Raw genomic sequence first — 23,419 nt, 5'->3', positions numbered from 1 at the left:
GTAACTTATTTGATATTTTCACCTCAATTTGTGTTTTCCAATTAGGCTAGTAAAGATGCTGCACGATATCCAGTTGCAGCCAAAGTGGCTGACTTACTTGTACGCGATCTTGTAAGTGCTGTCGTTTCTTGTTTATAAATAAGTTTTGACCCATTTTTCTTTAATGACAAAGGTCATGCAGTTATGATATTATTTAATTTGGATTTGGATGTGGACTTAGTCTGCTCTTTCTACTAGAGGAAAAAAAAGTTTGTTCTAGCCTAGTATCGTACTAAGAGAATAATTTTTTTGTCTAACAGCATTATAACGTGGAACTTAAGGATAATTCTGTGGAGTTGACTGAGGAAGGAATTGCACTCGCTGAGATGGCACTTGAAACTAATGACCTATGGGATGAGAATGATCCTTGGGCGAGGTGTATACATATTTCTTTTCTAATATTTTATTGTGATTCTCTGTAATTCACTATGGATGAACACTTTCTGCTATGTCAGTGAACTCTTACCCAAGGTTTAAAGTATCGGTATCACGTATCGTATTGGTGGGGTGATGTTAAGAGACGTATCGGAGATATGCAAGATGTGCTAAAGATATATATGAAAATGGTCAAGATACACATGGAAATACACTTTTGGAGCAAAAAATAATGTAAATAAGTAATATATAACATGTATCATGCATAAACACTAAAATGGAGAACAACGTATAACGAGACAAGTGCATTAAATTGAAATTGTTATAAAGGTTGAGGTTTTTTACATTTAGTAATAGTCTATTGCCATGAAGAGTGTCGGGATGGTTCAAACTCATATCTGGAAGGGTCTTCAGGAATAGGAACGACTAGGATGATGTTGTGCAACGACCGAACATAAAGCACAATACTGCCCCAGTCGAAATAGTGATGGTAATGTGTTGATTGTTTAATGTAGAAGGGGTTCAATTAATAACCACTCTACAGTAGGATCGATGACAGGTTGCAACAGAACATCATAATAGCAATAAACCCGAATTAGTAACTGAGGAGGTAGATCAAACTGGCCAACAGATGGCTACCAAACTTAGGTTAAGTGGAGGTGATGCTGATCAGGTCCTTTGCTCCAAATTACAGCCAATTCTGATGGCTGAATATTGAGTTATGAAGATAACTCAAAATTAGAAGGTTATGGAATAACTTGCAAACCAGCACTGGAAATGGGCTCCAATGGGAATCAAGTTTCAGCCTTGATGGGGTGAAGCTTTGCTGCAAGTTTGGTCCAGTTCTGATGACCAGCAGAGGAGATCTGAGTTGGTGATGAAATTAGAAGGTTAAGGCTGCAGGACAATCCAACCAGTCACAGGGGCTCATCCTGGGGTTGAGTGGGCTTCTTGTTGGTCTGGTTCAATCCTCAAATGCCTTGCTGAAACAAACTCCAGGCTTCGAAGAAAAGGTGGCTTGATGTTGCAGGAGGAACATGACACAAAACTGATCTGCAGGGGTGCACCTCGGTCCTTCTCTGGTGATGATCAGCAACAATCAGTCAAGAGCTTGATTGGGAATCACTTCTGGTCTTCAGCAGCAGTTGATTGCACTTAGTTGCAGTCACAAAACACAGCAGGAATAGGGTTTGGTTGGGTGTGGTAGACAGTGAGAAGAAGAGGATAGGGAAATAGAAGGTAAGGGATAAGGAGATTTAGCTCTCACCAGCCAGCTTTTAGCATCCCTAAGGTTTCAGCTCTCTCAGCAAGGCCCTCTGCCTTTCATCCTCACAAGTCACAATTGGACAATAAAACTTGCATAAGCAATCTTAACTCTTCATTCAAATTGTGGGGAATGGCTACAACAACTTTCAATTAATAGAGGGCTATGCTTGCACCTCAAGTTAAAAGAGAATAGAAACTACTAAAAATAGAAACCTAATGAAAATAGAAACTAGGCTTTATAATTCAGCCAACATGCAAAGAACAAAATTAGAAACTATAAAATAGAAAATAAATCTAATTAAAAGTAGAAACTTAAGTCTACTTTCTAAATCTAAAATTAGAAACTAAACTAAACTTCCAAATCCCCACACAGACAAAATTGACCCTTCTTAAAAAGTCTTCACATGATCTGGTCTTGGGCCCCACAGGATCTTCTAATAATATTCCACAGGCAAAATAAGGGGCTGTGGCACTGTTCACGTGAACAGTGTTTTGGCCTTTTTTTCTTCATGTTTTGTCCTACATCATTGTTTCTTTGATTTGATTCATTTTTCAGCAAGGAATCAAAGCCCCAAGTTGGAAATTTGAAAGAAGGGGTCACAAAAGTTGATGTTTTGGGTGGAAACCAGTTCGTCAGGTGCTGTTTGGTGTTTTCTGATTTCTGAAATTCACTAACTGAAGGCACATGTAGGTTTTAATAGTTGTATCGACTATATTGCAATGTATTGACCATATCGGCTTATACGTTTGCGATACGTTAAATTTTTTTCAACCCCTTAATCTAATGTATCGAGAGTATCAGTATGTATCGTGCATATCGTATCGAGCAGTATCAGCCGCTACAATGGGATACTTATCGATACCTAATTTTTTTCTTTAAAAAAAGTAGCTACATATTGGCCCATACGATACGATACAGGCCAATTCTTTAAACCATGCCTTTACCCTCTATGTTCACTACTCATAGTTTGCTGGACTGGAATTCCATATATTGTCCATATAATTACCAATTATGTTGTTTTGAGGGGCTTAAATGTTAATTCTTGAATCTAGATACTTGATTGTTTTAGCAGCATGTTCTTTCATTTATTTAGTATTGAAACATTGCAGATTTGTGATGAATGCCTTGAAGGCCAAGGAGTTCTATCGACAGGATGTGCAATACATTGTTCGGAATGGAAAGGCACTCATTATTAATGAGGTAACTCTAATCTGTGCTTATTTAGTAAGAAATTATTTGTCTATTGTCCTGTTTCTTTGTCTTAGTGAATGATTTGATTGCCCAAAACGATTCTTAGCGAATGATTATTGGGTTTGTTTATTGGAAAATGTTGATTGGTAGATTTGCTTTCTTTTTGAGTATTTATTTACTTTATTTTTGAGTACTTTTCTTTTGGTAGTGAAGTTTTTGATTGACAGTTATTTAACTTTGCATGATAAGGTGTTGATTCACAGAGCTTTTAAATTTTGCATAATTTGATTTTTAATTCACATGTTTTTTTTTTGTTTGAATATAACATAGAAATAAAAACTTATTTCCATTTTCATATGATTCTTAATTTTTGTTTTTTGGGAAAATTACATGATCCCCCTGATTAAGAAAATAATTAATTAAATCTTCCTAGTTTGGAAATAATTAAAAGGGACTTTGAAGAGATGCAAAACACCATCGATGCAACCGGATACGAGAGTTGCAAGCGATTATTTTGCTTCTCTTCAAAGTCTTAATTAAGATCTTTGAAATAGGGAAATCAGGTCAAAGTTAGGGACATCAGATAATTTTTCATTTCTTTTTACATAACTGACAACCATTCTCTCTCTCAAATATTTCTGGTGCCTTGAAGTACACCAGTTTGTAAATCGCTGATATTATAAGAAAAGAAAGCAGTAATAATAATAATAATAAGGTGAATTATTACTGTCAGACAGGTATGTTATTTTTTCAAATGTCACAAAGCATCTATTCTGCCACGTGGACAGATGATATGTCCATTCCGATCGTTGTATATGGTCTAAATTAGCCACGTCTCAAATTTCGGAGTCTAATATAATTAAATACCCCCTTTTGTATTGGCACACATCTTGTATGTCCATACATGTGTACCAGTGCTCTAGACATTACTGTCTACTCTCCCAACTTTGAGTGGGAACAGACAGTTCAGATTAAAAAATAAATGTAAAAATGGATGGCTCAGATTTGTCTAGTGATTTTTGGAAACATTGCCCTCCCCTGGTACATGGATAACTATCCTAATAATAATGGTTATTATCTTCATAACACTTAGAATTATACCTAATGTCATTATTATTATGACTATTATCTTCATCATCATCATCACTGTTATTATTGTTGTTGTTGCTGTTGTTGTCAACTTGTCATCATGTCATGGACAATGTTTCCTAAATGGTTTGTTCGGTTAAGCTTATGTGCTGGTTAAATTAAGTTTGAACCATGTGGAGGTCTGATCTGCCAGATTTGACCACTAAATAGGTAGGCTACCCTTTGGATGTTTTGCATGTCAAATTTCGTGGAATATCTCAACTGACTGGCCCACCATCTAGTGGATTTATTTTCAAATCAGCATATGGCTGATATGTTAATTCAGCATTTGAGTAGATAAATGACTATGCCGATTGTGTACCTGTCAAGTTTTGAAGTCAAACTCAATCATATGGCCTGTTATGTATTCTTCTTTCCCTATCCATTCAAATATTGACCAAGATTGACCTGAGGATCTTTCCACCATCATCTCTACCATGATACTAGTGCTGCCATTGTTACCACATCTGAAGAATTTGAGAAGCATACTTCATTACTAGTTTATATTCTTCCAAAAAGTATTTATTTATGGGAGAAAGAACGCTACCTGGGCGGGTGCGGTGCGCTGCCCCTGCGCCCAGGCATAGGGGTGGGCGAAATGACTGCCGTACCCCTGTGGAAAGGCGTAATTTCCCGGGGGCATGGCGGTCATTTCCCCCGCCCCTGTGTCTGGGCACAGGGGCAGCGTACCGTACCGCACGCGTCCAGGTATCTTTCTCTTTCCCTTTACTTATTTATCAATATTTTGGATTCTAACATATGATATTGTCCATTGCCGTTGGGATTTATTTCTACTTTTCATAGTTGTCAAGGTGCCAAGGCAAGCCAATATAATGGCCTAGGCACTAAGGTGCCCACCTAAGTGGGATTTATTGACTAAGGCAACCAATAATTAAGGGATGAAAAGAATATGAGATTATGAAAAAGTAGACATTCAGCCTCTAAGTTCAGGTAGATTGGTAATAATTGTAAATTCTTAAGTGTATTTATAAACTTGTGATTCTATTTCAATTATTCAACGAGTAAGGCAACACTCAAAGCAGTATTTTTTGTTCCCAGATGGCCACTGAAAGGGGGTGGGGTGAATCAGTGGTATCTAAAAACTTGATCCCAACTCGTTCGTTTCCTCAACTCACTCGTTGGCCCATTAATACTCAAGCATGCATCCACAATGTTGTCACACAATTACAAACATAAACCACCTGCACGGCTGCACAAACACATGTGGCTATCACCAGCCACACATCATAAGTCCCATCCTCCACAAACCATCTTGTAGAAGATAATTTGCCAAAGCAAACACAAAGGCACAACCACATGGCAGAGATATATATGGTTCGGTAGTGTGCCTACATCCATGATGCAACTGGCTTAACTAGCCTTTGTATAATGCACAATACAAAACTTCGACTGCACCCACGGTTGGAAGCATCAACCCCCAGTTTATGTGGCACCCACTAGTCCACCACAAAGGAGCTACAACTGCAAGGGAGCACCTATCCCCATTATCGAACACCCACCCGATAGTCACTGATTACAAGCAAATGGGCTTATATGATTTGCCTAGTTACAAGCTCAATCTAATACAAATCCCACCCAAATACGTCACAAATATTGACTCAGGCAATTTCCCGAACACCTAGCCTTCGGTCAAATACAATACATGGAGTTTATTCAAACGGGTTAGCTATGTCACTAGGTAACCTCCGAAGATGTTGTAGATCAGACGTCTCCAATCAGTGATGCACTCCTCTGCCTTCTTTCCTTTTCTTTCTAACTAACCCTTGTTCTGTATCTTTTCTTCTCAATCACTTTACAACACTTTGTTTTCTTCTTGAATGCTTTCACCAAACTTTCATGAGGATTTTTTAGTGCACTGATGGAGCTTTGAAGGTTGGAGTTCTAGGACTTCTTTACTTTGGAGTCTTTTCTCTTTTTTCTTCCCAAGAGAGGGTTTTTCAACTTGCTAACTTGAATGGCCAAGTGGGGTATTTATAACCAATGTAACTTAACCCATTTTAGGTCACGTGTTACCGTTTTCGCTATTTAAATGGCCCAACCTGACATCGAAAGAATGTCGGTCAACATTGCCTCAATGTCTAACAGACCGTTCAAAATATTAGGCATATTTTTGCCATTTAAACTGTTCTGTTTGACATTTAAATGGCCTGACTCGACATCGACAGAGTGCCACTCGCCATTGAAACTGGTCAGCTCGATGTCGAAACTGATAGATTCTGTAATTCTTCACCTTTAGATCTCGACAACCATACTAGCTCTACACTTGCTAACAGCTGACTCTACAACTGTGCCTATTCTCAAGCCATCTTTCTGACCCTGCCATCTACCTGCTGCCATGTTCGAAATCTCGTCTCGTCTCGTCATTTTGGGCTGGTCGAGATTTCCGAAATATACCGAAATTTTGCCGAAATATGGTAATTTTTCTACGAAATATTGTCAATAGTTCAATACTCAATACACAAAGTATTTCTACGAAATTTACCGAAATATATTACTTAGTACACAAGTATTTTTACGAAATTTGAACTTTTTTCATTTCGGAAGCCCATCTTGTCTCGGTAGTGTCGAAATTTTCGAAATTTACTGAAATTTCGGCAATATATCGCGAAATTTTGAACCATGTCTGCTGCCATATCATTTGCTCACAGAGACTGTAGTATCATCAACTGCGCATCTCCACAGCTCCTCCTGCTCTTCTGACTCTAATGCAAAGTCGACCTCGAACCAGGGAATCCAGCGAGAGATCGGTTGCAGCAGGATCAATACAATAAAAGGAATAAAATTAAATAACTGAAACTCTTCTCTTATTGCTATTTTCTGTTTACATATGAAAGAACATCAAAAGATAGGAAAGAAGAAGAAAGGGATCAGCTATCTCAGCCCATCATTCTCTCACCCACGGTATCTCACCATTGCTGCATCTCACAGCTTTATCAATAGCTCTTTTTCTTCAATCTCAGTCTCTTTTCTGGTCAGCCACATACATGTATATATGATAAAACAGCCCAATCCTAAGCTAAGTAAGAAACTAATTAATAAAACGTATAAAATAGAAACTAGACTCGAACTAGGATTCCCAATTAGGATTACAACTCAAATAGGAAACTAAATAAGTGTCTAATAATAAAAATAACACCTAAAATCAACTCCTCTAAGCCAGCAGTCCATATCAGCCCCAAATCACTGTTCATATGAACAGTGATACATGAACAGTATCTTGCAGTATTGTTCACGTGAACAGTAACTTTCCTTCATGCTTCGATCTACATCAGACGCAGTGTGTTGACAACAATGACAACAACACCTGCTGGTGTGCCCAACATATTGTAGCATGAGCATATCAAAAGTAAATAAATAAAAGAAGGCGGTAGCATTTCAGCTTCACTTTGAATTATGTTATGAATTTATGATTCAAACTGAAATATTCAACAAGGAAAACAACACTAACAGAGCATTGCAGCAAATTCAAATAAAGATAGAGATGAAACATTCATTAAAAGAGGAAAATAAAAAAATTAGAATCATTATGGTGCCTGTCCAGCCCAATAACTGAACAAGGTGACCTATTACGAGCATCATATTCTATACTATGCCTTGACGTTTATACTATTTAAATAAACTACTTAAGTTTATTGTTTTGGTGATCATTTTGGTTCCATGACTGAAAAGAAACTCTTGGGTATTTTGGTCATTTCAGGCTGAAATTCTGGCCTAATTTCTTGGCATTTAATTACATATTGTCATTAAGCTCATCATTGATGGTTGGTTTGGTGGTTCATGCTTGGAATTGTACCAGGAGAGTCTTGTATTTGAAGCTTGCAAACATCCATAATATAACAGAATTTTTGGCGTGGGCCTAAAAGGTCCATTTCAGCTTAAAACAACCAAAATGTGCTGAAAATGCCACAGGCCCATTTCATTTTGGGGGCTGTGGCCAGTACCAAAATAATGGATGCTGAAACAGAGCTTACAAATTAGATCCTCACTACCTTTTGGTGTTTTGAAATTAGCTATGCTTTTCAATTGATTTTTGAAGGAGAGGATGTTATTCTTTTTTGACAGAGACCAGGAGTTTTTTGGACATTTTTCCTCTGTAAAGTTGTAGGTTTCAATGGAGTTGGAAGATTCAATTGTTGCTGTTTTCCTTAATCACACTTGCAATCCAAGCATAGGGAAACTAAGTGATTTGGTAGAATCTAGATGGTACCGGGAAAAAACTGACACTTTTACATGCACAAAACCTATTTTTATCAAATGTCTCTTTTGTTTAACCTTTCTTTTGCCCTATATTTGATATATACAAGCTTACTATCCCCTTCCCCCACCTCAAAAATAAATTGCATTTCTCTGATGAGATATGAAATAAATTCTATGAAAGTATTGGCACTTGTTATATGCATGTTTTACTATTTGTCCAAGTTACAATTTTGTGATGATGGCATTGATTTTGTCAGAGTCTCGGATCTATTGTATCATTTCAACTAGGGATTTTTTTCTGATACCATTTATCGTCCTTATTCCTTTTGGCTATTTTTTTTTCTGATTAATTTGAAGCTAATTTTTCAGACTAATTTGAATTTAAATTAATCCCACATTAATGGCATTATTGGAGTTAAAAATCTTTTGTTTCTGAATTTCCTCAGTTGACTGGGAGAGTTGAAGAGAAAAGGAGATGGTCCGAGGGCATTCACCAGGCTGTAGAGGCTAAAGAAGGTCTGAAGATCCAGGTATTATCTGCTTGTCGATTGTGAGCTTCTGAGCTTTGTTGTGCATGCATATCAAAGATATGCTTTAATTAATCTAATTGATAGCTGCAATTGTTGTGCATTTGTCAGGCTGATTCAGTCGTTGTGGCACAAATCACATATCAATCTTTGTTTAAGCTCTATCCAAAGCTTGCAGGAATGACTGGAACTGCAAAGACTGAAGTAGGAGATTTATATTACTTTTGATGCCATATATTATCATTATAAATTTCCAAACTATTTTGGCATGATGTATTCAGATCTGTTTATTCCCTGCAATTGTTTGTCCATATTGTTGTAGGAGAAGGAATTTTTGAAAATGTTCCAGATGCCGGTCATTGAAGTGCCCACAAATTTACCTAATATCCGAAAAGATTTACCTGTTCAAGCTTTTGCGGTATTGATATAATTTTTACAATGAGTATTTCATTTTTGATAATTTCATCAGTTTCATCCAACTTTTTTAATAGATTTTTCATGCTGTGAAATGCGTATTTCTTAGACTGCACGTGGGAAATGGGAAAACGTCTGGAGAGAGGTTGAGTACATGTATAGACAGGGCCGACCTGTTTTAGTTGGGACCACAAGGTGAATTTTCATCAATTATTTGTCCAATGTAATTTCTCTTTCATCACTGGCTGAAGAGTTTTCCGTGGGGCTATTTGAATCTGGTATTACATAATTTTAGTGTCATAAATTGTCCTTTGTTGCTCAAGTTTCAACTAATACCAACTTTTTTTGGTACTTGGTAGGTAGTAATAGAAACTTAACATCTTTACAATTTAAAGTTTATAAGTTTTTCTCTCTCTTCCCTCCCTCCCCCTCTCTCTCTCTCTCTCACACACACACACATATATCAGTGATTGACCCCACCAAAAAGTATTACATCATAGAGAATATATGCAACCCAGAAGTATTATATCAAAGAGAGAATATATGCAAACTGTGCATAAGTGCACACTGAAAATACGAAATGTTACATATCCGTAAACATTATTGTCATATCTCCAAGATGGTCTGCCAGTTGCTTCAAAAGATCTATCTAATCAACCGCTTATTGCCTTTTAGGTTCTTGCTATACAGTTCAGGAAAGTTAATTGGTCCATCATTATTAATGCTGGTAGTTACTCTCAGTAGATGTTTCATCTGACCCTTTGTTTAACTGACAATAAGTTAAATGTATATGGTGCTTCCCCTCCCCACCCCCCTCTTTTGATGCTAGGTGCTTGCCACTTTTAATTGTTAAAAAAATTGTAGATATTGCACGTATTACCTTTCTGGTGTGTCCTCTGGGACTATCCTTTCATAGGGATTTTCTTGATGGATTAGCTATCTTTATTCTTTATTGATTTCATTTAAATTTGTTGAGTGTGTATTGTTTTATATGGAACATGGATACGTTTAAACTATGATATCATGATTTCAATTTATTAATTCATATGAAGGAGATTTACATTTGGATGCATATTCTAAATCACATTGTGCATAGATCAGTGTAACTAACTATAGTCTTTCCATCTTTGTGCAGTGTCGAGAATTCTGAATATTTATCTGATCTGCTGAAGGAACGCAATATTCCCCACAATGTTCTTAATGCACGACCTAGGGTTCGAATTAATTCATTATTGCTTTTCCAGTTTGAGAAGAAAACAAAAAGAATGTTATATTTCATTTTGTTGCTACACTCTGCTTTTCTACTTTTACTTTTTATTTCTTTTGTGGATCTTTCAGCTGTTTGATATTATCCTTATTATTATGTCTGTTGTAGTATGCCGCAATGGAGGCTGAGATTGTTGCTCAAGCTGGCCGAAAACATGCAATTACCATTTCCACCAATATGGCTGGAAGAGGCACTGACATAATCCTTGGTGGAAACCCAAAAGTGAGAATAATTTTCAATCTATCTGTTCGAGACTGTAGAATAGTGTCAGTGCTTTGTAAAAGGGAAAAAAAATTAAGTGTTTTATGAAGAAAGTGGGTGCTCATTTTCATCCATAGCTTCGGGTTGAGGTATAAAAAATGTAGTGGATCCTAGCACTGTGCGACCAGCTGGTTTGGGTTGGGTTAGGGCTGCACCACCCTAATCTGTAGGGATGAATATTACATTCTATAACCTAACACTCTTAAGTCTTAACCCACGTTACTCTACCCAAGCCCAACATGATTTGGCTTGGATCGGGTTAAGTTGTGTGTATATGTTTAAACAAAAGTTGCATGTAAGAAGCATCATTCATTTAACAAAAGTTGAGTAGTGTTTTCTTACATTTAGGTCTCTCCTCTATCAAACTCTATTGCCAAATTGGGCTGTCATTCCCAATTCCAGGCCAATTAGAAATATGGAAAACATCGGAAGGGAAATTGTTTGGGTCAGTTGGGTGTGGGTTGAACCTGATTGGAAGATAATAATACAGTACAAGATGCTAGGTTAGAGAAGATCTATTTCTCGCTCTCCTTTGTTGCGTAATTGAAGCTTTCCACTATGAAACTGATGCTTTTCTAGAAGCAAGGTTCAAGAGGGCGAAGCCAAAATTTTTTGGTTTTCGACCGAAACCTGGTTGAAATCCTGCAGGAATCAGTGACTGGTTTCGTTTAATCATTTTGGTGATCAAACTTGCCATATTTTGGCCTAAAACTTCACAGAGACCTTAATTAAGCATTCCCTAAAACAATGAAACCTTTAGATTGTTTAAAAAAAACTCTCTCAAAATGTTAGTTTTGTTTTGTACCCTAGGCAAGGTACTAAAACTCGGAACTCGGTACCAACTCGGCCCTTGGAAAAACCAAGTCGAGTCGAAATCTCGCCGAGTTGGTGCATTTTTTTTTTCCGAACCGAAGCTCCAACTCGGTCGGTTTTAGACTTAGTTTGGGTCTGAAACTTGGTATTCAGCCTATTTTAGGCCATTTAAACACAATGGTACTATCAGATTTTGCAAAAATAAAGTTCAAATATGTGTTTCACTTCGGACCATAGGTTGGTAGGCGACGACGTACTAAAAGACCCTACTCTACACATAATTTAGTAATAGAAAGCAATCAAAACATTCAATTAATGTAAAACAACTTAAATAAGCATTAGAAATATTAAAGTGTACAATACATCAATCTTTAAACAAATGTTACATAAAATGTGATATGTTAATGTATTCAGTCTCAACACGATCCACATAGAATTCCCATGTCATAATGTTGCTGTAGTTTTGCACATAGTTTGCCACAACACTCATATAAGTGTTGTCATCAACATATTCCAAGTCCCCTATCCTAGGGTATAGAAGAGGCGGTTGCCATGAGGCGTCAGATCCACTGCTACTGTCATATTGAGGTATGTATGGGTATGGTTGGTTTGGGACTGGGAATATGGGCCCAAAACCAGACCTAGTGCTTTGATTGTCAAATTCATGTGCTGACTGCCTAAACTGATCATAACCACTATATTCGGAACCGGTGTTCTCCTGGCCATAATCATAGTCATGATGAGGCTGAGATGAATGCCACGACTGATGCTCACTAGTAGTATCTATACTCATGCTTCTGAAACTTGCAAGTAAGGTGTTCATACTCATGTCATCATCCTGAGCTTATGATTGTTTGCGACCCTTCTTTCTCTTGTACGTAGCGTGGGCACCATGGTCTCGATCTTGTGTGGCATGCGTAAACTGAGACTCACCTGTGAAACGCACAAGGTCCATTTGCGTTCCCACCTCATGCTGGTACTGCTCGTGCATCCCGTCATGACGATCATCATAATAACCACCACTTCGCATGCTACCACCACCACCACCACCGCTAGCAGGGTCATCACCATCACCACCACCACCATCACCATCACCATCATCATCATTAGCATCAACACTTCCTGTTGCAGCCTTAAAAGGTCTCGGTGAGTCTGAATGTGCACGCCTCTCTTGCGACATATAGTCCTCAACATCTGTACTGGTTACGGACGCAATGTTGGGGTTGGATCTACCCCCAGGCTGATCCATATCTAGTGCACCACGATCCCTCACCCACTGGAATAGGGGATTCTCATCATCATCAGAGTCCTAGAAAATGTTGGCTAGTTCGATGGGTTCTTTATCATTGGTGTCCATTCCTTTACGTATGTGCCTCATCCTTAATCTCATATTGTAGTGCACATACACCAGTTGCTCCAGTCGTTTGCTACCCAATTCATTCCGCCTCTTCGAGTGGATCAATAAGACTGTACTCCAGTTGCGCTCGCATCCAGAGGATGAACAAGTTTGTGAGAGCACTCTCGCTGCTATCTTCCTCAGGTTGGGTGAACTTGTACCATAAAGCATCCACCAGTCGACTGCATTACAAATATAGAATATTAAGAATATGGACATTCTAAAGGGATAAAATTATAATTCATAAATGTAATGCCATGCCACCTACCAGGGTCTGACTTTTTTTTTTGGTAAATGAATATATTACCGAACCCCGAGAGGGGGAAAGGAAAGGGGAACCAATGTATAAGAAAAGAAAAGAAAAGAAGCAGAAAGAGAGGGGGGGGGGAGGCGGCCAGCCAGCCTACGCAGAGGAGGGAGGCCGCAGAAGGGCAATATCAAGGCCCCAAAAAATCAAAATGTGTGTTTCTGAAGTTGTCCTTGCACTGTCGCTGCCGGATACAGCTAAGCTTGGAAGAAACATCGGAGGAGATGGCTTTCCAAATCGTATCGAAAGATCTAGATTTGGAAGTCCATCTCCTAATATTTCTCTCCAACCAGATATGGTGAACTGCAACGCTAAAAACAAGCTTCCCAATAATGTCACAAATAGAGTTCCCTAGGAAATTCTTGAGCAACCAAAGCCATTCACGGTCAAAGCTCCTAGCTCTTCTAGTTCGCGTCCAGATGGAAGACAAGGCCTTGTTCCAGACGGTGGAGGTGAAGGGGCAGTCGAAGAAGAGGTGAGTAGTGTCTTCTCGGCCAATCCAGCAAAGGTTACAGGCGGGGGAAGCTGGGATGGTGCGGTGGCAGGGTCTAACTTTTGTCTACCCTCTACTGTAGATTTTCGACTGAAACTTGTTGCAGCCTCTCTGAAGTATTGGATCTGTTTTCATTTTAAATTTCAAACATTGTTAGAGGCATTAGTATTTGCTATTTAGTAATTATATTTATTTTTACTACCAAAGTACCAAGTCCCATATTCTCACCTCATCATTGCAGTCAGCTTGTGTCGATATATTGCAACTTCTCAATAACATTTTGAACTGTCACTAACAAATCTGTGTCTAGCCCAAGATCATGCGAGTACTGATACTTTGGATTCAGATAATATGCTGATAAAGTGGAAACCAAGAATAGAAGTTGTTAGTGGCTTAATGCTTTTGAGTTTTGAATATGTAAATGTAAAAACTCATATAAAGTGTAAAGTATGTTGAAATGTTGAGCTCACCAGCTTTATGCAATGGATGACTCAAGTGCTTCTCCCACCGCTCATCAATGATGTTAGTGTATGACCTTGCACTTCGGGATATTGCAGCTCTGACCATTTCCTTCATCTTCTGAAGGGCAGCATAAATGTGGGGCATGCTAGGCTTCTTCTCTGTATCAACCATCCTTTGTACTGCCACCACTGGCTCTAATATGGCAACAACTTTATGCAAGTCCTTCCAGAATTGGTCACTTGCAATGGTCTGTTGTGCTGCCCTCCCTTCTTCTAAATTAGACCCCTGCCAACCAAACCACTGTTCACTTGCAAACATAGACCTTAGACCTACCACTTTCGTCTGAAAGCTCTTTAATGCAATGTAATTGGTGACAAATCGAGTGACACCAGGCCTTACTAAATCGCCATTGCATTTTTCCCTCAACATGGCTAAAGCATAACCATGGTTATATACAGAATTGGTCACTTGTCTTGCCTTATTGACCACACTTGCCACCAAAGTTTTCTTCCCCATGCCCTTCAACATTAAATCAATGGAATGTGCTGCACATGGAGTCCAAAAGAGGCGGATCCTCTTACTCTTCTTGTTCATCAACTTCTCTCCAGCCTTTTTAAAGTTAGAACCGTTATCTGTCACAATTTGGATAACGTTCTTTGGTCCTATATCATCCACCACTTTCTTCAGTTCCTTATACAAGTATGATGCATTCTTTACATGCTTCGATGCATCGACAGACTTCAATAATACTCTCTTCCCATTGCAACTCACCATGAAATTGATAATGGATTGTCTAGTAGGTTCAGTCCAACCATCAGCTATAAGGGTAACCCCATACATCTCCCACCTTGGCTTCAGACCCTCAATGTACTCTTTCAGCTCATCTACCTCCTTAGGTAAATATACATTATATAATTCGTGTGGTGAAGGCCCCTTCCATCCTGGGCCAGCCCTCCCTGTAGCGTCAAGGAATGCATGATAGTATGTTCCTTGTGCTACATTAGCTGGAATGCCATTGTATAACATGAACTTGCTTAAGGTTTTCCGTGCTTCCTCTTGTTTACCACCAAACAGTTGCAGGATGGTTGGCTGGTAGGCATCTTGTTGCCTAAAAATAGATGGATCTTGCTCAAAAATGGGATCTAAGGAATGTGCTCGTGGTCGAGTTAGGGGCCGTGGGATTTGTTTTGTGTCAGTGCTTCTCCTCCTCTCATCTTGTTGCATTGGTGCAGCTGAGCCAGATCTACTAGCTCCTCTTGCCTGCTCATGTCTTCGCATATGCTCAAAATGCAAACTTTGTCAACTCTCTGCCAAAGTCTGCTGGTAAATTCTCCACAGCCTTTGATTCGAACTCACCAAGTGTAGGCCTATATTCAGAATCATCTCCTCCAAGGATCTCTATACCAGGCTTCTCTAGCATTGCCTCATCAAATTCTTTTTGTTGTCTTTTGCTCTCAGCTTTCTTTGCTTGTCCTCCTCTCGAGTGTTGTGCCTTAGCCTGTTGCACTCGGCTCGAAACATTTCTGCATATGGCAACGTCCGTACTTGTACCAGCCAAATGTTGCTTTAACCTAGTGGCTCCTCTAGGAAGCAACTTTCCACAATAGTTATACTTGGACTTCTTTTTATCTTCGGACATCGGGACTCCATGTTGTCATGCTATATCAACACGATCCCGTATTGTATACCAAATGTCTTACTCTTTACACTATTACATAAAAAAACATGTATTAGTAACTATTAAACAGTTAAAGTAATGTATTAAAGACTTAAAGTATTGTATTCGTAACTATTAAACATAATGTCAAGCTACTAAAATAATCAAATAGTTATATCATATTTATCCCCTAACCCTAGTATTTTTTTTTAATTAAAAATAAAATTTAGAATTTTTATTAAAAATATTTATACTTTAAAGTATAAAACATTATAATGTAATGATGTATTTGACACCATTTGAAGTTGGAAATTATGTACATATGTTGTACATAATTTTCCTGCAAGTAAAGACCCTATCCAACCATTACAAGTAAAGTGATAAACAATAAAATAATGAAATAAAATAACTCAAACTAAACTAAAAAAGTAAATGTAAATCCCATATTCATGCTTTCTACCCAATACCCATATTTTAAACCCATTAAAGTGGCCTATTATAAAGATTGGAAAATGTTCTCTGTGGGGGAGCATAGGCTCCGCTAGTGCCCCCCCTAAGTCTATCTCTGCTCTCCTATGAAATGACAGATCTGCCCCCAAGGATCAAGGGTACGCTGGCAGATGTTATTCTCCACCACAAAGAACACTCTCCCTATAAAGAAAACCCATTGGACTAAAGGCCCAACACATATATAACCCGACCCAAGTTATTTACACTAAAATATGTCCAATACTTTGTTTTATCTGCATCAGAAATCTTTTCCTGTGACTGACGTTTTCTTATTCTGTTTTCCTTCTGGAAATTAACCTTTTGTACTTTTTTTAATTGTGGCATTTCAAGATGCTTGCCAAAGAAGTAATGGAGGACAGCTTACTTTCGTTTTTATCACAAGAAGCCCCAAATGTTGATATTGATGGTGAGACGATTTCCCAGGTGAGTGAAATCTATTATTATTTATTGCTTTAAGAACATGGAGAATCGGATATGGTAGCAAGAGGCAGCTCAATTTGGGCAACATCGATCACCAATGTGGCCAATCAAAACTGTTGATAGGTAAAAGAAGCTTTGTATTGGCCACATGTCAAATTTCAAGGCCACCTCAATCAAATGGCCCACCATATATCTTTGACCCTTCCCTATTCAGCAGTCTAAAATTGACTTTAGAGGTTAAAATAGCCAACATGGAGGACTTTAACTTTTTTCCGCATGCCAATCTCCATTTAGGGAAACTGACTTCAGTGTAGGGGAACATCCTTTTTTTTTGGTTGCCACGTAGTTGCCACATAGCAGCTATGGCACCTATCCTGCTAATACTGGCAGGACTGCTAGTTCCAATAAACTCCTACCTAAGAATATATTCATTATTTTTTTACTCTCTTGGTGCTTGCATAGAATATTGGTTTTTTCATTCTATATTTTGATGTAGGGTTTGTCAAAGATGAAGATTGGACCATCTTCATTAGCTTTGCTAGCTAAAACAGCGCTTATGGGTTAGTTATGATATGTTTGGCTTCTTATTCAAGGTTGATTTCAGTTACAATATGTTCAGTCAAATTCATAAGCCGCTTAAATCGTTACTTTTTCTTGAGTTTTTCTGATATGGGAAGCAAATGTGCAGCTAAATATGTCTCCAAAAGCGAGGGCAAGGGATGGACATATCAGGATGCAAAGTCTTTGATTTCAGAGTCAATTCAAATGAGTCAGTTAATTGGAGAGCAAGATCTAGAAAAGCTTCTGGCTGAGGAATCTGATACCTATCCTCTTGGTCCCACCATAGCTCTTGCATATCTTTCAGTTTTGAAGGATTGTGAAACACATTGTTTCAATGAAGGGTCTGAGGTCAAAAGGCTTGGGGGACTTCATGTGATCGGAACATCCCTGCATGAGTCGCGGAGAATAGACAACCAGGTCAGTCTTATGTCATATCACTGACAGTGATTTGGAAGAAGGTATCGTAAAAAAAAAACTAAGGATGCTTGATTTGTGGTTGCATCATTTAGATAGTTAAACCTTGATGGTATGAGAGTAGAGTTTGTACTCTAATCATATATTTGACATTTTTTCCTTGTGGAAAATAAATTTTTGTTTTCAAAAGAAAGAAAGAGAAGAGTCAACTCTCTGTGTTGTATGGGTCGCTAAGCCAGCTATGCACCGCCTGATGAGAGGTAAAGCTGTGTCCATGTGATACAAAGAAATAATTTTGTATGGATGCATATAGGCCTTGGACGAGTTTAGTGGTGGATGCGGTAATTCAGCTTTGTTTATTAAATGGAGTTCCAAGACTAATAGAAGTCCATGGAGACCATCAGACATCATTAGGAGGGAAAGATCTTTGTGTAACTGATGGAACATCTTATTTTTCTGCAAACCAAAGCCTGGCAACTCATTTTTAGATTCCCTAGCTAGGAGATGGGGAGGTGAGAGCGTCTCTGTATATTGAGGCTTATCCATTTAAATGATGTGAGGATTTTTGAGGGCTTGTTCTTTGTGTATTGTGGCTGTCATATATTGCTGTGTTCTCATTTTCCAATGGCCTTATAAGACTCAACTCTTATCTTTCAAAAATAATAATACAAAAAAAGAAAATAATCCCTCTTGTGATATTTGTAACAGAGAACCCCTTAAAAATCCATTCCAAATTTCTGCCGTTCTTGATAATCAAATATTTCATAAAATTGCCCTGGGATGAGCAACCATAATCTTCTGGCCCTTGGGGTCATTTTCTGAGTGCATCATATTCTTAAGGAAAGAGAAGATTTAGACTGGAGGAACCTGCCCTACCCTAGTCGGTATTAAAACTTCCTTTCATATTGCTTCGGCAAAAGAGCAAGTATACAAAAGGGGAATAGATTCTGCAGTTCTGAGGCTGCAAACATAAAACATTAGGTAAGATATGTACCCTCTGCATAATGATCTACTGTATTGAAGATGCTATCCTAAAAATCTTTTGACATTAAATACCGAAATTTTGAAGGAAGTCCTTTAGCCCATGAAACTGAGAAGGGAACTCTGATTGAGAGGAGCCATAAGCTGCTGTAGCTGGGATTTTACAGTTAATGATGCTGACCCTTCTCATTTCCAGCATCTCTTATCTAGATTCTGCCGATGGCAGTCAACAGGTTCAAGAAAATCTGACAGTTCTGCGTAGTGAGAGACCTTCAAATCAGATCTGTTGCAACAATCACTAGGAAACTTTATTCTACTGATTAACATTGACAACAGATGCCATTAATGTGTGGAGCTCCTGCACATGTAGCTGGATATCTTGGCTTTTTTGAACCTATGGTTGCTGTCAGAAAGAAATTCATGGTTCTTGAAAACTCAAGTGCTGAAGTCCATGAGTTGTTTTGGTCCTCTATCGAAGCAGAACTTTAGGATATTGGGTGAACCTATTTATTTTCAAATGGCTTCCATTGTTGAAGCTTGATGTACAGATTTGTGAGATTTCCTTTGTCTGGGTCTGTACTGGTCATGCTTATTCTTCTAGGCTAGTCTAGCTATGCAGTGTAATATTTGTTTTTTGTCAATTAAAACATATGATAGAGGTGATGTTTATTAAAAAGTTGTTAGAAATGAAATTAGTGTGGAAAGATCTGTTTCCTTTTCCTTCTAAAGCAAGTCCTATGTGAGTCCTAGGATGTGGCACAAAATTTTGACCCCATACTGAATTTAAGGACAAGAGGGCGGACCTTGGTGCAATAGTAAGGTTGCTCCATTGCAACCTAGTGGTCGTGGGTTCAAGTCGGGAAACAGTCTCTCTGCGAAGTTGGGGTAGGGCTGCATAAATTATGACCCTCCCCAGACCCCGCAGTGGCAAGAGCCTCGTGCATTGGATAAGCCTTCTTTACTGAATTCAAGGATAGTTAACTTTATTACATTGGGGAAATGGTGTTACACAGAAAATTAAATAGGATGGATGAAGTGGAGAGTTGCGTCCAGACGCCGGAGTGTTGTGTGATCGACGTATTCCTTTAAAACTTGAAAGGAAAATTTTATAGGACAGTCATACAACCGACTATGATGTATGACGTGGAATGTTGGGCAGTTAAGAAACATCATGTAGATAAACTTAGTGTAGCTGAGATGAGGATGTTGAGATGGGTGTGGTAAAACTAGGAAGGATAAAGTAAGAAATAATTAAATTAGAGCTGATTTGGGAGTAGCTCCGATACATGATAAGCTGCGAGAAATTCGTTTGAGGTGGCATGGCCATGTTCAACAGCGGCCTTTAGATGCTCCAATACGGAGGAGTGATTTGATTGATTGAAGGAGCTAAAAGAGCCAAGGGCAGACCTAAAATGACTCTTAGGAGAAGTGGTAAGGAAAGACATGCATAGCTTAGGCCTTGTATCTGGTATGGGTTTAAATAGAGCTGATTGGAGGGTAAGGATCCATGTAGCCTACCCCATCTAGTTGGGATAAGGCTGAGTTGTTGTAACTGTACTATGTGGGGAAATGGTCAATTTGCTTGACTTGTATGGACTACTGCCCAACATAATCTTCTAAGAGCTATACATCTTGGAAGTTTCAAGGAAGAGTGCAAACTAACCTTGTAATTTGGCAAGTCGACACTTCTTTTGCTCTTTCTTTACTTAATAGGTTTTCTTTGCATCTGAAATTGCAACCTTTTGATAGGTGTTTGTCCATCATTATGCTGAGCTAGTTAATGGTAATTATGCCTACATTGATGATTTAAAGTCTTTGTTATGTTTGATATAATATTTGATCGTTCATTTGTTATTTTTTCTCCATATGTATTTCATTTTAGATGATGTTGTTATGAAAATTTTCCCCCCATGTTTATTCGTAGCTCCGTGGGAGAGCAGGCAGACAAGGTGATCCTGGATCAACACGTTTTATGGTGAGGTACTAGTTTTGCTGATTATTTATTTGTAAGCATAAATTAAATAAGTTTCACATATTCTCTATAGAAAGTAAACAATTATCATAAAAAAACTTAAATTTGTCTTTCAAATTGGAAAAAATCTCTTTATTTTGTCATTTATTTTTAGAAAAATTAAATTGCTAGATTCAGATTTAGTCATAACACGGATATCGAAATTTCTGGGATGCTGCTTTGACTACTGCTTAGACTTTTTTCCTTTAGTAACTTTATTTTATCTTTTTTTTACTTCCTTTTACTCCTTTCTACTTCTCTTATTTCTGTTACTGTTGCGGCCTCTTTGGATCCATGTAGCCGACACCATTTAGTTGGGATAAGGTTATGGTTGTTGTTGTTTGTTGTTGATTATAGGAATATGATAGTCCATGTTAAACCAAGATAAGGATATGGATGTGTCAAATATGATGACACTATGCATTAACCTTTAGTTTTGTAATTAACATTATTTATTATCTACACGAGGCTGTCCTTTTCATTACGGCTCTTTTCTTCAATGTTTTTGTGTATTGTCCTAAAGTATGATTTCTGAAACTTTTTTGAGTTTGCTTTTAATGCTTGAATTAGAATGTGGTATGTATCTGTGTGATCTATAGGTCACATCTCTTGAAGAAAGGAAATGATGTTGGAATTTGATCTCAGAAATTAAAACCCTAATGTTAGGTGAGTGGTGGTGCTAAACTTAGTATTGCATCCTCTGGTGCAACATGGGAGAGCAGAGACAGATCATTATTTATCAGGCTAAATAGTGGAACCCCAGATTGACGGGATTCTAGTTGGGCAATATTATTTCTAGTAGAGCGAGGAATATCTCTCCCTCTTTGAGCGAAAGGTAAGCATTATAGCTAAACAATAGCTCAGACACAATTGCTTGAATAGAATTCAAAATATCAAACCCAACCGCAGAAAACTCAACTTGTGGAATGGGGAGAAAATGAAAATGAAGTCCAATTGATCTAAAACTTGAAACCAATGTTGAATAGGTTCTAACAGAATATTGATAAAAAAGAAGGGGGGGGGGAGGTTTCTAACAAACCATGCGGCTAGAAAGAGTTGATTTTTCTCTGCTTATTGCCTACGTTTTTTTTTTTGGATGAATAAAAAATTCATTACCAAGGAAAGAAAAAAGGGGGATGGAGAGGGAACATACAAGCACGAGTAAAAAACAAGGTCCTGCCAAGAAAATCAGGGACAAACAAAATAGGGCAAGAGCCCCAACAAAATTAGCACACTAAAGAAAAGGGGAAAAAAACGCCTGGCCTTCAAAAAACAAACAAAGTCATCCTCAACGAAGTCACTCTATCCCGGGTTCGTGGGCACGCGACAGAGGGCATGTTCTCTAATAACCGAGCTCAGAGTCAGAACCTTTTCCGGGCTGGGAAGGGAATAGGCAATGTAGGGGCGAATCTTGGGGAAAGGAGGGGAGCTGGGGTTATGGCGGCGCAAGACACGAAGGGGCAGGGGGCATTAGATTGGGAAATAGAAGGGTTAGAGAAATGGGTCAGCCAAAAAGAAATGGGTGGTGGGCTGGGCTAGAGAGGGAATGGGCAAGGAGACAGAAGGGCCCACAGAGTTTGCGTTAGGAGAGGGTAAGATTGGGGAAAGGGAAGATCGTGGGCTCAGAAAAGGCTTGGTTAGCCCTTTAAGAAATTGGGTAATCCCCAGGCTAAAAGGGACAAGTCTGGGAGAAATCAGAGGAGAAGGATTAGGCGCAGAGAGAGGGAAAGGGGAGCAGGCATGGACAGTCTAGGTAGCAGAGGAGGCTGGCAGGGGATGGCGACATGTCGACTGGTTGTGGAGAAGAGGAAGGCGCTAGGTTGTTTGGCTGGAGGAAAGGGGGTTAGAGCCTCGGAGGTTGATTTATCAGGAGATGGGTTAGCTACATCGTCACAGAGACCACCAGACTGAAGGATGGAGAATCGATTTGGACCAGCGGTACCCGATAAGGGGACTAACAGACCAAAGGGAGGATGGCCTCAGGGAGAGCCAGAAGTCGGGATCTCCTTGCGACGAGACCTGCAGTGTCTGCTTCTTCTCCGGCCAAGGCTAGGGCCACGGGAAGTAGAGGCTACCAGAATGGCAGGCAGAGGATCGTGAGAGGAATTTTGGCCATTTCGGGAGGTCATCTGGTCCAGCAGATCATCCTCAGGGGTAGCGTCTTTAATAGCGTCTTGGCTGAGGTTCAACAGAGGAACGGCGACTTCAGTAGCAGCTTCACGAGGGTTTGAATCTACCTCTGGGGCACAGAAGGAAGAATCATGGCCAAAGGTTTTACAGATGAGACAATGGGGAGGCTTCTAGTCATAATGAACTTCTTGCTCAAAAGAGTAGCCATCTCCTTCCTTTATTTTGATGAGAGGAGGGAGAGGAGATTCTGCAGATACCTCAACACAGATACGAGTAAAGGCCAGACGATCCTTCGTCATAGTTCTAACATCTGAGAAGAGGGGCTTACCCACAACAGGTCCTACCATGCTTAGACCTTCCGAACACCAGAAGTGGAGCAGCAACCCAGGAAGGGAGATCCACAGCGGGATGGTAGAGAAATCTACCCGATTCAGTTGGAGATGACGCTGCCATTGCCGGAGAAATAAAGGTCTCTTCCCAACTTGCCAAGGGCCTCCTTCAAGGGCACGACTTTTGTCGGTTTCATTAGAGAATTTGAATACAAAGAAGCCATTGTCCAGAAGAAAGGTTTCAAGGT

The 23,419-nt window shown here is 39.0% G+C and overlaps 1 protein-coding gene across 3 annotated transcripts in view; it reads left to right on the top strand.

Moving 5' to 3' along the window:
- The window catches only part of LOC122664612 (protein translocase subunit SECA2, chloroplastic), a 63,081-nt gene that overhangs the window by 27,432 nt on the left and 12,230 nt on the right, over positions 1-23,419 (top strand). For all 3 annotated transcript variants that reach the window (XM_043860536.1, XM_043860521.1, XM_043860513.1), the window contains 13 exons: positions 46-111; positions 300-415; positions 2,791-2,881; positions 8,665-8,748; positions 8,857-8,949; positions 9,068-9,163; positions 9,269-9,354; positions 10,295-10,373; positions 10,535-10,648; positions 16,656-16,748; positions 17,242-17,305; positions 17,434-17,723; positions 20,626-20,681. In XM_043860536.1, coding sequence (XP_043716471.1) covers positions 46-111; positions 300-415; positions 2,791-2,881; positions 8,665-8,748; positions 8,857-8,949; positions 9,068-9,163; positions 9,269-9,354; positions 10,295-10,373; positions 10,535-10,648; positions 16,656-16,748; positions 17,242-17,305; positions 17,434-17,723; positions 20,626-20,681 — 1,328 coding nt within the window. The remainder of the gene's footprint in view (positions 1-45; positions 112-299; positions 416-2,790; positions 2,882-8,664; positions 8,749-8,856; positions 8,950-9,067; positions 9,164-9,268; positions 9,355-10,294; positions 10,374-10,534; positions 10,649-16,655; positions 16,749-17,241; positions 17,306-17,433; positions 17,724-20,625; positions 20,682-23,419) is intronic.

This window comes from Telopea speciosissima, chromosome 1 (assembly GCF_018873765.1).
Source record: "Telopea speciosissima isolate NSW1024214 ecotype Mountain lineage chromosome 1, Tspe_v1, whole genome shotgun sequence".
Taxonomy (NCBI): domain Eukaryota; kingdom Viridiplantae; phylum Streptophyta; class Magnoliopsida; order Proteales; family Proteaceae; genus Telopea; species Telopea speciosissima.
The sequence above is the reverse complement of the archived record's forward strand: the minus strand, read 5'-3'. Positions and strand labels throughout refer to the sequence as shown.